Source organism: Lasioglossum baleicum, chromosome 7 (assembly GCF_051020765.1).
Source record: "Lasioglossum baleicum chromosome 7, iyLasBale1, whole genome shotgun sequence".
Lineage (NCBI taxonomy): Eukaryota > Metazoa > Arthropoda > Insecta > Hymenoptera > Halictidae > Lasioglossum > Lasioglossum baleicum.
In genome coordinates this window covers 5,499,790-5,512,148 of record NC_134935.1, presented here as the reverse complement: position 1 = coordinate 5,512,148, position 12,359 = coordinate 5,499,790, and the positions used below count along the sequence as shown (strand labels likewise).

General features: G+C 36.6%; 5 protein-coding genes across 6 annotated transcripts in view; 2 read left to right on the top strand and 3 right to left on the bottom strand.

Annotated features, from left to right (window-relative positions):
* The window catches only part of Usp (retinoid X receptor ultraspiracle), an 83,000-nt gene extending 79,357 nt beyond the window's left edge, over positions 1-3,643 (bottom strand). The window contains exon 1 of the mRNA XM_076427649.1: positions 3,285-3,643. Coding sequence (XP_076283764.1) covers positions 3,285-3,303 — 19 coding nt within the window. The 5' untranslated portion in view covers positions 3,304-3,643. The remainder of the gene's footprint in view (positions 1-3,284) is intronic.
* A 544-nt stretch (positions 3,644-4,187) lies between these two features.
* Positions 4,188-6,488, top strand: LOC143210628 (integrator complex subunit 15). 2 transcript variants are annotated; one of them, XM_076427651.1, is made up of 4 exons: positions 4,188-4,387; positions 4,471-5,092; positions 5,537-5,829; positions 5,922-6,488. In XM_076427651.1, the coding sequence occupies exons 1-4, from the start codon at positions 4,309-4,311 to the stop codon at positions 5,993-5,995; spliced, it is 1,068 nt and encodes a 355-aa protein (XP_076283766.1). In that variant the 5' UTR covers positions 4,188-4,308; the 3' UTR covers positions 5,996-6,488. The 2 variants fall into 2 exon arrangements, with proteins under 2 accessions (XP_076283766.1, XP_076283765.1); XM_076427650.1 differs by having other exon boundaries at positions 4,189-4,387; positions 5,899-6,488.
* Positions 5,998-7,231, bottom strand: LOC143210629 (ribosomal RNA-processing protein 7 homolog A). The gene is made up of 4 exons (XM_076427652.1): positions 7,090-7,231; positions 6,689-7,021; positions 6,306-6,611; positions 5,998-6,228 (listed from the first exon to the last, which is right to left on the bottom strand). Exons 1-4 carry the CDS (start codon positions 7,124-7,126, stop codon positions 6,143-6,145), a joined length of 762 nt encoding a protein of 253 aa, XP_076283767.1. The 5' UTR covers positions 7,127-7,231; the 3' UTR covers positions 5,998-6,142.
* An 846-nt stretch (positions 7,232-8,077) lies between these two features.
* Positions 8,078-10,651, top strand: LOC143210625 (transmembrane protein 145). The gene is made up of 6 exons (XM_076427643.1): positions 8,078-8,215; positions 8,445-8,868; positions 8,943-9,532; positions 9,612-9,903; positions 10,072-10,400; positions 10,510-10,651. The coding sequence occupies exons 1-4, from the start codon at positions 8,117-8,119 to the stop codon at positions 9,885-9,887; spliced, it is 1,389 nt and encodes a 462-aa protein (XP_076283758.1). The 5' UTR covers positions 8,078-8,116; the 3' UTR covers positions 9,888-9,903; positions 10,072-10,400; positions 10,510-10,651.
* On the bottom strand, positions 10,118-11,187 carry Alr (Evr1_Alr domain-containing protein Alr). Its single transcript, XM_076427402.1, has 2 exons — positions 11,104-11,187; positions 10,118-10,513 (listed from the first exon to the last, which is right to left on the bottom strand). The coding sequence occupies exons 1-2, from the start codon at positions 11,185-11,187 to the stop codon at positions 10,118-10,120; spliced, it is 480 nt and encodes a 159-aa protein (XP_076283517.1).
* Positions 11,188-12,359: the final 1,172 nt, after the last annotated feature.

The window sequence follows — 12,359 nt, the reverse complement described above, 5'->3', positions numbered from 1 at the left end:
CTGAAACCCTTCCCGTATAGTGATGAAGATTTTAAATGGAATCTACCAGATATGAATGTTGTTCATTTCTATCGCATTCACACAGAATTTTGTTCTTCCTAGAATATTTGTTCGAAACATTTGTTCGACCTAGAATATTTCCATTCTCTATGATTTTTTTCAGTATACATATTTAGATAGTGTCGATGTAAGAAACAAAGAATAACTTGGAACTGTTAAACTAAATGTAGACACATATAACGCAAATTTTCTCTTCGCATTCAGAAATTATGAAGGACAGCGTGATTATTTATGTTCAGAAATATAATGTAATCCTAAAATGTGCAAAAATATCATTAAAATATTATTTCGTTTCGTCTACACCCTAAACTATTTATCGAATCGAAAAATGTGTTCGACAAAACCTGTAGATCTTCACATTCCGCGTCTTTTATGTCGTATCACTTTCCCTCGTGAAACTAACGGTTTTCGAGAAAATTGAGAAAATGCTAATGGTAAATTGTGAAATAGTTTTTCTCGAATATCTTCCAAGTCTACACCATCTTTTTCATTTCGCATAGTAATAACTAGACTGCGGATTTTTATGCACAATGAAACCTGTCTACCTGAATAGCAACAAACTGGGCTGAGATAAAAATATAATTTCTTTTTTAAAATGTTTAATAGCTTGAACATGATATAACAGTAGCATTAAATTCGTCTAATGTTTTTTCGGTTTTAGATTACACTCACTCATTTTTGTCATAAATACATCAAATTCGCAGTCTAGTAATAACAATTTTGTACATTTTCTTGTAATAACGTAGATTTTCACGGATTCGTAGTCCCTTATAGTTCGGCCGCAAGGTGTACGGCACTAATATTACGATTTACGGGAAATCAATACATCTCGATGTTACTCTCGCGAACACATTAATAATTACATCCCTCTATTTTCGTTCCCTCTAAACGCCACGTTTAATTTGCCGTATAATACCCAGGTTTAACATGCGAATTCGTGTAATTTCGCCGTCGACACGGAACAATAGAATAGCCTGGTCAGGTATAATCTCACGCAAGGCCAACGATTATCCATCTTTCCAAATTGCGTGAATACCACTCCAGTCGCTGCCGATAAATCAATACTATCTAATTGCCGCGAGTATGCCAATATGTAATACTTTCATCGCGATGAATCGCGATCCTTCGAAATAGTTCTCTGCGTTGCAAGAGAAATAAACCGTAAGATATTTCGAACACTTCGTTAACTATTAAAATATTCATCTTCAAGGTGGAGCCTTAAACGAAATGATAAAATTTTGATACAGTTATGCAGGTGAATCCGCTTATCGTAATTCAATATTTAAGACATCAGTTGTACGTTGCACAAACTGTACAAAAGAACATTTCTCGAACCTTCAGTTACAAACAGTTTTAACAAATCCATGCTATTTTGTAACAGAAAGCGGTAAGGGCGAAACGGAATCATTCTCATGCACGCAATAAAAAGAAAAGAGGGACCGAGAGGTATAAACCGGTGTGCGGAACAATATAGCAGAGAGCCGGCCAATATAATATAGCAACAGTGAGGCAAAGAATAGAGAAGAATGTAGATAAGGGAGGGGAGATCGAAAGAGAGAGGAGGAACGAGATAAGACGGAAGTAGAAAAAGAGGGAAAGAGAAAGGACGACAACAGAGCACAGGTTAGAAGAAGAAGGGGAAAAAGTAGCATAACCACTGAGGGAGAGCCGTGTGCGAATGTGTGTTTGCACAGCCATGATGTAGCTCGTCCTTGGACTTATATAACAAGGAAGAGTCTAACAGGGGAAAAAAGTATCCCAGAACGGAACAAAAGACGAAAAGGGTAGATCAAAAATAAGAGATAGACTGCTACGGGTCCGAGGGCACCCTCTGGCAACAAAGAAATTCCCAGAATTTCGCAACAATTGCTACAAAATGCGCACACAAGAATGACTGGACAGTGAGTATCGTGAAATATGTAGCACCAACGAAATGCCACTGTCCTCGCTACATTTATATCTGTACATAGTAATAGGTAACAATGTTCTGAAAAAATACATACCGCAGTATTAGGGACATTCCTAGCGATTTTTGTGTGGCAGTAATGAGCTCCGCCTTCACTTTAATGTACCTAATTCTGAGGGCTTACTTTGTTTATTAAAAACGCACGAGAAGTTTCTTTTTATATTTTTATTGTACCGAAGCAGGTATCTATAAATAATAATAAAACTTTCCCCTATGTGTGTGCAATTTAGAGCAATATGCAAACAACAGTCGAGTTAGAAGAAAAATGGTCTTATCTTAACCTTTCCTTAGAAATGTTTTGTTCAAATAATGTATAAAAATATGAGAATGATCGACAATTTTGTTTGCCTCGCCAACTAAAACACATTCTCATTCAATCGTGCAAATTGATTCAGGGCAAAATATATATTTTTATACGATTACCCTAGTTGTGAATGAATCGGTTAACGCGAAACAGAAAACGAGAATAAAATGCCGGCACCGCAGGACTCGATAAGGTCCGGTGCGCAGATCGTAAGGGTTGAACACGGTGACGTATAAAGGGAGAGGGGTTAATTCCCGCTAGCTTGAGGTAGGACGTGCACGAACAGACGACAGGTGTCGCCACGTTGCAACACATGCTCGACTCGGTCAAGCAATAATAATTCTCACGTGTCTCTTTCAAGCGGTACCGTGGCTTCAATTCACTATACGCGAGACACTATCTAGGTTAAAGACACGCCGTTACACTATTGCGTAACGTTGAACGTAGTCATCTGAGTAAATCAACTTTCTCAAACGTCAAAGAGAATAAAAAAAAATGAAAAACATCTGCTTTGACTGAGCTCGTAGATCCCTGACAGGACTGATCAAAGAAACGTTCACGGAACTTATTAAAGAACCACGAAAATTACACTTTCTTCCGCGGTGTATCCACGCATCTATAGATATATCTATGTAAAAGGCACGCGTAGGGATCGAGCCAAGAGTAGAGAGTACAGTCAAGATGAAAAGTAAGATGCGTGACATAGATTCGGTTGAGAGTTAATTTTCGCAGGAAGCTGTTCCCAATAGCGAATATCGTGCTTGTACAAAGGAAAAGATGAATGAAAAATGGATGAAACGTTGAAAATCAAGGATAATATCGTAGTCGAATATCACGAATGCGGTCACTGAACTAGTTCCGTTCCGACCCTGACACTGCCATTGCCCCCAGGTCGTGATTTGTGTCAGAGACTCAATATTGCCGCGATTTTATTTCATATACAAATTCACTCACCCCTCTCGCTGGACTCCATCGCTCAAACGATTCCGACACTGTGCTGGACGTCAGGTATAAGGGGATGAAGATTGAGCAAGTACACGTGGATAAATCGGTCTCGGGTCTCGGGGCCGCTACCTCGAAATTCACCACGATATAAACATGGCCGGTCGCTCCTCTTGTCACAATTATACCACGGGGTCGTTGAACTTTTTCGAGATCGGTAGACCGTCGAACGCGGTGACCGTCGACTATATAGGTTTTTTCGGTGTACAGGAAAAATCGTGATGCACTATAGCTTAATGGGTGCCACCTAAAAATAGACCGTGAATTCGGCGATTGTTTTGACTAACAATGTGGTTCGCAACCTAGTCGGAGGTGGCGCTACGAATTAGAAGTTCTTCCCTCATGGCGTGTCTCGCCACACGCCGCTAGAGGGCTATCGCTTCCAAGTGACGTTCTCGAAAGTTTTTCGAGAAACATGTCAATATGTCATTTTTGTAATTGTTCAATGTATTGTTACATCATCGCGTATTGGGATTGAGAAATTTAGTCAATTCTGAACCACTCTATCTATCTATATATAAAACATGTTCGGAAAGAATATTTTCTTTCGGAAATTGATTTGCAAAAGGGTGAATTTGATCGTGATTTTCTAATTTAAAGGAAATTTCCTCACTGTTATCCTAATTCTTCATCTCAATTGAATTAATTCTTCTTTCGTGTATACAAAAATTACAAATCGTAGAAAATCAAAATTTTGGCGGATCCGTAACTAGCGCAATCTCCAGACAGGAATTACATGCAGTGTTATTTTATTGGTTGCTCGACAATAGAAATCCGCACGAAACAAACTGCACCAATGAAGATGCATATTTTCTGAACTGATACTGGTCATGAAAATCGACAATGATTTGCTTTATGCAATGATGGCTTTACGAAAACATCTGTTCTAAGTAAATATATAGTCCTCGGACGATTGGATTATTTATTTTGAATGTACATTAATAATATTACATGCCAGACGCGCATATAGGCATTAATGGCTGGGAATGATATAAAACAAAACTTACGAAAATTAGATTTTCCATACTGCGCTAGAGAAGCTTTATGCAGGATCGGTAAGATGGATTGAAAGGGTTAAGAACAACTTTGTATGTAAACACTACATTCTTCTGTGCAAATATGTGTGAATTGTTTAAAGAAATACTATGTGGTCGACCGGGAAAGCAAATGGACCTACAACTGGATTTAATATCAGAGTTCGTATTTGGAGAAATAGAAAGACGAAAGAGACGCAACATGACTATAGCCATACAGGAGTTACAATTGATAGAAGTACTCAGTGATTTCTTTCAAAGTCCAGGAGGAAGTCCTGCTGTACGAAATGCAGTGTTTTTATCTCTTTTTCCTGCCGACAGTCCCAGAAACAAAATATTGGGTAATTTAGTATCATTGGCTATAGCTACACAAAACAAGGCAGTGTTAAATGCAACTGGTATCTGGATGCAACAGTTAGGTTCTACCTCGACGCAGAGTGTAGGATTAGCAAGGCATGTACTTAACGACTACTTTGTCCTTACTCCGAAATCTATCGATAAATTGAAGCAGCTTCCTGTTCTTGCACCACATTTCACTGCCAACTTACTAACGGCGATAGGTGAAGTTTACGAAGAGAAAGATCCACCTACTGAACTGCTTAGATTAGTAGGAGAATGGATCGATGAAAACCCGAGTCTCTTGTTAACTCCTTTGATGGATAATCCTGCCTTGCCTACCGGCGGTATTCCAATGACGCCGATTACACCTATTGCAGGCTTGTTCAGGTAAATTAGACGAAGCTTATAGGTTCTAGCCAAGCTCCCTCTAAACCGTGCTACATTAGATAAAAAGAATTTCTATCAGCCTGCTAATGACAGAGTAATTTAATCTCATCACTAGACTGTGGATCTTTATGCAAAATAAAAATTGTCTGTATCGATTGCAAGAAATAGAAACCAAATTGAATGTTATTTCTTCCCTTAATAATTCTAATAGATGAGAAATCATGTATATACATCTTCAATTTTTGAAATTTTCCTACAATTTTGAATTCTGTCTACACAATTTTGCTATAAATGCATAAAGATCCGCAGTCTACTGATCACTAGACATGAAATTCAAAATTTCTCCTCTATTAAAATCGTTAAGGGAAGAAATAATATCCAATTTGGTTTCCAACGAAACACAATAACTAAACATTCGATCATGACTACTCATTTTTCGATTAGGTGGTGCATTCTGTGTCCTCTTCGGCTAAAGAACACAGAGAACTGCAAGGAACAACAGAAACTGTATTCGAAAATTCAACAGCTACTTATGGATTCAGTATTAAGATTAAAGAATAGTGGTAATAATAAACATGCAATTTCAGCACAGCACTTTGCAGCCACCATTCGTGCTTTAAGTAGCAATCTAGGATCTCATTCAACTACTAGTCTAACTTCACGCGATTTAGGTATGGAGCGACTCGCACAAGCTGTGAGCGCAGCAATGTCTGCTAATTGTATTTATGGAAATAAACGTATGTATTTTTGTAATTTGTTAATTTTTATATGAGTTACGTCGATTAATTTTTTATTCTATCTTACAGAGGAAATGTTGGCTCTGTTACAGCCATTGGCGTATCAACATTTTTTAATCGAATGGACTCTACAGACATACGCGAGCAAAGCTTCTTGATTCGCTGAAGTTGTTACTTGAACTTATGTTCTACTATTTCTGTACATAAATTGTGGTATACAATACAGCACATAACTTTACGATAGGTATAAATGTAAACGGAATTTTTACGGTATAATAAATATCGATTTCACATTGAAATTCAAAACCTAGTTTTAAAATGGCTTGAATGTCCTCTTCGACTTCAAATCCTGTAGCCTTTTCTTGTCCAGTTCAAATTTCTTTCTCAGCTCAGCCAGATCTGTGAAAATACAGTATAACAAAATAATTGAAGTATCGAAACTTTAAATAATTAATATCCTGCTACAAAAAACGTACTCTGCTTTTTACTCTCACGAATCTGGAAGGTATAGAAGTTGAGCAACCGCTTTTTCTTATTTTTCTGTTCTTCTTTCTCTTGCACTTTGTTAATAACAGATTCCTTTCTCGCAAGAGCAAATTGTCCTCTCTTCTTCTGTCCAGTTACAGTTACCCAACCATCGTTATCCTCATCTTCTTCTGCCCTAGCTTTCTCGTTAGCAATCTTGTCGATTATTCTTTGATCATAATTCTTCATATAGTTCTCAATTTCCATTTTCATTCTTTCTTCATTGCAGATTGAATTGTTATATTCTCTACACCATTCTATTCGAATAATTCAAGTTTACAGACTATGAATTACAAGTAATTTATATGAACAACAAGAATAAACAATGACTTACTGGCTAATCCTGTTAGACATACATGCTGCTCGTCGTTCAATATTACAGTACTATTTTCAGGAAGTTCTAATGCTGTTTCTAAAGCAGATTCCTTTTCGAATACTACATATGCTGTTTTGAACCCTTTCGGAGTAGCAAAAAATACACTGGATACAACTCCGCAAAGTTTTCCAAAAACTTTCTCTAGAACCCTGCTGGTTACATAGGGTGGTATATTTAGTACGAATAACGTTTTGCCCCTTGGATGTTCAAGGTCTTGGTTTCTTATGGAATGTTCTTTAAAAAATAATTGATGCTTATCTATGTTGTCCTCATCGAATTGAATCCATAATTCTGGAAATGAGAAATATAAATAAAGCAAGCAGAACTCAAAACAGTGGATGAAACCAATGTCACTTTACTTTTAAAACTCTTCAGGCTTCGTTTATTGTCCTTCATGATTATTTTCCTTTGTAACCTCTATGTCATTTAATTAACAATGCTGAATAATACTTTCGAGCATCGAGTCTACTTGTTTTTATAAGATGAAGTAACACAATCGCTGAGAAGCCGCATTAGAAGTACATTCAATATTTCACAGTAATCATTTTCTACGAAAAATAATGCACATGAATTATGTTTATTCTCCCACGTGTTTTTGTAACGACATTTCTCTAATTTCACTGAATTTCACCGCTAGGTGGCTTCGCACCATAAGTAATTCTCGCTATATAGTCTCAAATTTTTTTCTGACAACTTTTGGAGAACGGAAGTTTACACAGGAAATACGAATCCTTCTTTTTTCAAGATGTCCCTGATTTCTCATGTATCCTTTAGTATTCAACCGCGTATTTTCAGATATTATTTAGCATATGATTGAAACATGATAAAATATGAATGGTCCTCGTAAATTATAAATCTATTTAAAATATATAGTCATGTACACCCCCCCTCGCTGATGAAAATATTAAAAAATTAATTACAATTACAATTAATTAATTACAATTAATGTAAATAATATATTTAGTTGCGAGCAGTTTTAAACAGCTCCAATTCCCTATCACACTTAGGAAAAACATGTACGCGCAAATACACTATTTTGACATATGTCGATATCGTTGTACAACCGCAGGTAAATGTCAAGGTCACGTAAGTGCATTTATCAACACCGTGCAGAAATTTTTCGCGGTATCGAATTAAAATTCAAAAATACAACGCCGATAAGGTATTGAATGTTTCGTTCACGGACTTTCGTGATAAATTTATTTATATAGACTACCTCGAATATAGTTTGCATTATAAGTCAAGATCAATATGATAATTGAAACGTATAGTCGCAGGTGGCAGGCAAATATTGATTATAAGAAAAGCAGCAGGTAACAGGTAACGTGTAAGAGATATGTAGATATCATTCACAGTTAGGAGAAATTGCGTGGTCGAGTGTCAACAATGTTTAAATCGCCATTGTTTTTCTGTGTAATATATTTGCTTTTGTTCACGCAATTAATGGAAACTAAAATTCTTCAAGGACGCTTGGTTACACGTGATGTACTGTCAATTTTTGATCAATCTCTTCACTCTTATTCAATTTTACAAATCTTCCAACATATTAAACATTTCATCCGACCTAGAATAATTCCATTCTATGTATATGATATTTTTCATATACATACAATACTTAAATGTTTAGTAATTGATTAGACACCAACGTATTTAACAAATTTAAAACTTTTCTACCGTCAAGCAATCTAATAATAAATAATTTTTTCCTTTATAGAATTGGGCATTTCTAGCGAGATTCTGTTTTCTAACGGACCAAGGTACGTTTCGGTACGATTTCGAGTTAAGTGGCGAGGAAAAAGATTTGAAATTGTTATTGTATTACGACGCTCCCGATCAATGGCCCAGCGTTTACCCTTCGAATAAAACATGTTTGGAAAAGGAAGAAATACTCTGGGATGGAATCGGTCAAATAGTACCATTAACAACGCTTCTACCAGTAAAATCCGGATGCAAAGAAGACGATTCGGTAATACGATGCACTAGCTATCGAAGATTTCGATCATCCCGTCCAAGATGGTGGTTCATCGCGTTAGCAGATTGTTCTTCAGAAAACGGGCTGAATATTTCCTATTGGATATCGCTAACAAATGCACAGTCTGGCAGTTTCTGGAGAGAACACTTCTCAGCAGATGAGTTCTGCAAGTAACTTTGTTATGGTCTAAGGCAGTTCAACGTACATATATTGTTTTAACTAAATCCTTTTCCATTTTAGATATATTACCAGAGTTAATAGCGATCGGAAGTATATACATTATACTCGTGATATTGAGTTTCCACATAGCAGTACAATTGAAGGCGAGACGACTGTTGCACGTGTCTTACAAAATATTCATGGCTTCATTGATTTTCCAGCTGATAGGAATACTATGTGAAATTTATAGTTACATGAATCTTGGTTTAAAAGGTGTAGCATGCGAGAATGCTTCCTTGATTGGTCATCTTTTAGAAGCTTGTTCCGATATACTGTTCACAGTACTTATGTTACTACTAGCGATTGGCTATACAGTGACGAAAAGTGTTCTAACAGCAAGACAAGTTCGATGGCTTATATTCTTCGTCTGTTTCACATCTTTCTTTCAATTTTCTTTATACATTTACCAGTCCGATATATTCGATCCTGGATTGGTATTGTACATTTACGAATCACCACCAGGATACATGTTGATAGCTGTAAAGCTGATCGCATGGCTTGTCTTCTCTCTTCGTTGTATGAAGACAATAAAGAAGATGCAATCGAAACTTCATTTTTACGGTTCGTTATTCTCCTTGGGATCGGTGTGGTTCCTATGTCATCCACTGACGGTATACATTGAATACATTTTATGTTGGAATTGTTATATTTATGCTCGAATTGTTCTGCAATGTAATTATTATTTCACAGATACTCTGTATTACTTTATTGATAGATGATTGGATAAGAGAAAGCGTTGCAAAGGGATGTTCGTTATGGATCGTCTGTGTGGGACACATAGTATTTTTGTTCATCACTCGACCGTCTATGGCTAACAAACGGTTTCCATTTCATATTAGAACGTGTCAAGTTATGCCAGTCGGTGGTGAAGGACAAGACCACGGTTACGAACCTCGTCTTAGAACAACGAACGCTGCATTTACTATTTCGCATCTACCACCAACTATTCCCTACGCACATCAATGACTACACTCTAAAACAGGTAATAATTAATGTAACTATGATCACACGATATAATTCTATTTTATTAATATTCTTGTTATACTTTGTAAACATAAATACGAATTTACTTGTTATTTAGGATTGCTACTCCTATCCGAGAAGTAGTTATTAACAATCAACTTACATAATTATTTTATATCACATACAGGTCACTTTTAAACATTTTTCAAGCCACGAGAGATCATAAATCATTATCAGTCGCAGGATCCATCAAGCCATCCGTCTCTCCATCTCTGATCGACAAGATTACAATCGAATTTTGGTTTTCCAATTTTCTTGTTTACCTCGTTATGTACGTCGCAAAGCCAACGACTCAATGTACTTTGCGTGTCTGTCTGCGGCGGAGATTGTTTTAACTGTTCCCTTAAATCCTCAGCGCATACATAACAAGGATAAAACTGAGAAAATGAGTAAAAGAACTGTTTCATATCTGACTTTTGTGCTTCGCTTGGCTGATCCGGATAATATGCTGCCATGGTATGTAAGAACGACCATGTTTTAGAGCCTAATTCATCCTTATCCAAAGGACAGTCGTTACGCCTACCCTTAATATTTACAGATTGATTTTTCTCCTGCTTTTTCTCAGATTCCTGTTACAAACGAAAGACATACATCAACTCAAATAGCAATACGGATATCAACTTGTATACTATTTCATATAATTATGTAATATATTTTGTACTATTTACACGCTGTCAGGGAAGAATAAATTTTTGAGACCTCTGCAACCTACTTGTATAATACAGACTATTTTTTTTTTTAACTATTAGAAATTACGTCATTCATTGATACCAGTTTGTTCTCATGTTTTTGAGTTTCTTGCAAGTTGTTGTATTCAACCACTTTTAAAGTGTATGCTAATATTAGACAGCGGATCTTTATGAATTTATGACAACAATGAGTAAGTGTAATTTAAAATAGTGAACACATTAGAAGAATTCAAGAATACTGTTATATTATTTTCAACTTACTACATATTATAAGAAAGAAAATAAATTTCTATTTCACTCTAGTTTGTTGCAATTTAGATTGAAAATGTTTATTCTGCATGAACTCATTTTGTAAAAATTTTGACTTAGACCAGTTTTGTAATTACGAGCAATCCATATATTCTAAATCAGACTTAACAATCATCTTCTCAGAACTTCGAATTTAAAAAAAGAAAAAACTTTGGTTATACCTTTTCAGACTCGAACGTTTTCTTTTGAATTTTTGCCCACGTTTTGAAGTCTGTGCACGCACGACATGGTTTTTCAGTTGACATTGTGCTAAAGTCACCGTACACATCCGTAAAAACGTTAATAAAATATTGCGGTGAACAGTATTCTCACGTGGTTAATAACCTGCCGAATGAATAAGTAAGTATATGCGTTGAAAACATAACTCGGCATACGTGAACATGAAATATTTCAGCTGATCTCTACACACTATAGATCTATATACGATAACGTATATTATCTAAATGAATCACAATTAGTAAAAACTTACTATAAGTGTGTCCACATGACATCGATATAATATATACCTGTATACGTAACACCTTCGCTAGTTCGTTTCAAATAAGGGACCGCACACAATAAATACTTCGCGTTACGAAATAGAAGTAGAGCCGAGGGGATGCATTTCTCCCACGTTCGCGTAGAGTGAAGTAAAACGTCGAGAAAAAGAAGACAGGAGAAAAAAGTCGCGCGACTAACCTGATCCGAGCGCAGTCAGCGGGTGACAAATGTCAAGTGCAGTTTTGACTGCACCGCAAATGATACGATTGTCGGTAAAGTTGATCCTCCGTGTAGATGATGGCGAATCGTCCAAAAAAGAATGAATGTCCTCGGTTCAGATCGAAGAAAGTGAGATGGCACTTCTCCGAAGCGAAGTTCTCGTCGTCGTCGTCTTCCGAAGAAGATGACGAAGCGGGATTTCGAAAGACACCACCACCGAAAGAACATTACAACAGAAGAGACACCGAAACAGATCCGCAACCAGGTTAGATTTCGCTATATTTATCATAGCACTTATCTAACATTTGGCTTTAAGTATTATCTTATTTTTCGTTTTTTTTGTTTCCCTTTTCTCTTCTAGGACAAGACGTGTCGCGACGCGAGGAGAATCCATTCAGTTTTAAGCATTTTCTAAAGAACGACTACTATGTTGGCGGAGCTCGTCCAAAGGTTTACACTTCCCCGCCACCGAGTCCCAATAAACTAGAAAAGGATTCTAAGGTTTATTCCTGCAACCCGACAGAACTACCAGACTTTGTGCAAGATCATCTGGTTCTAGAACAGTGTTACTTGAACCACGAAGTCAGTCAACAAAATACATCGGACGTCGATAATCTGCCAGACTTCACGCTGAACAGCGTAGAACTGAGACAGAATAGAGTTAGAAACGAACCGGAAGAGATCGAACCTGTTTTATACGATATATCTTTCGATCTGA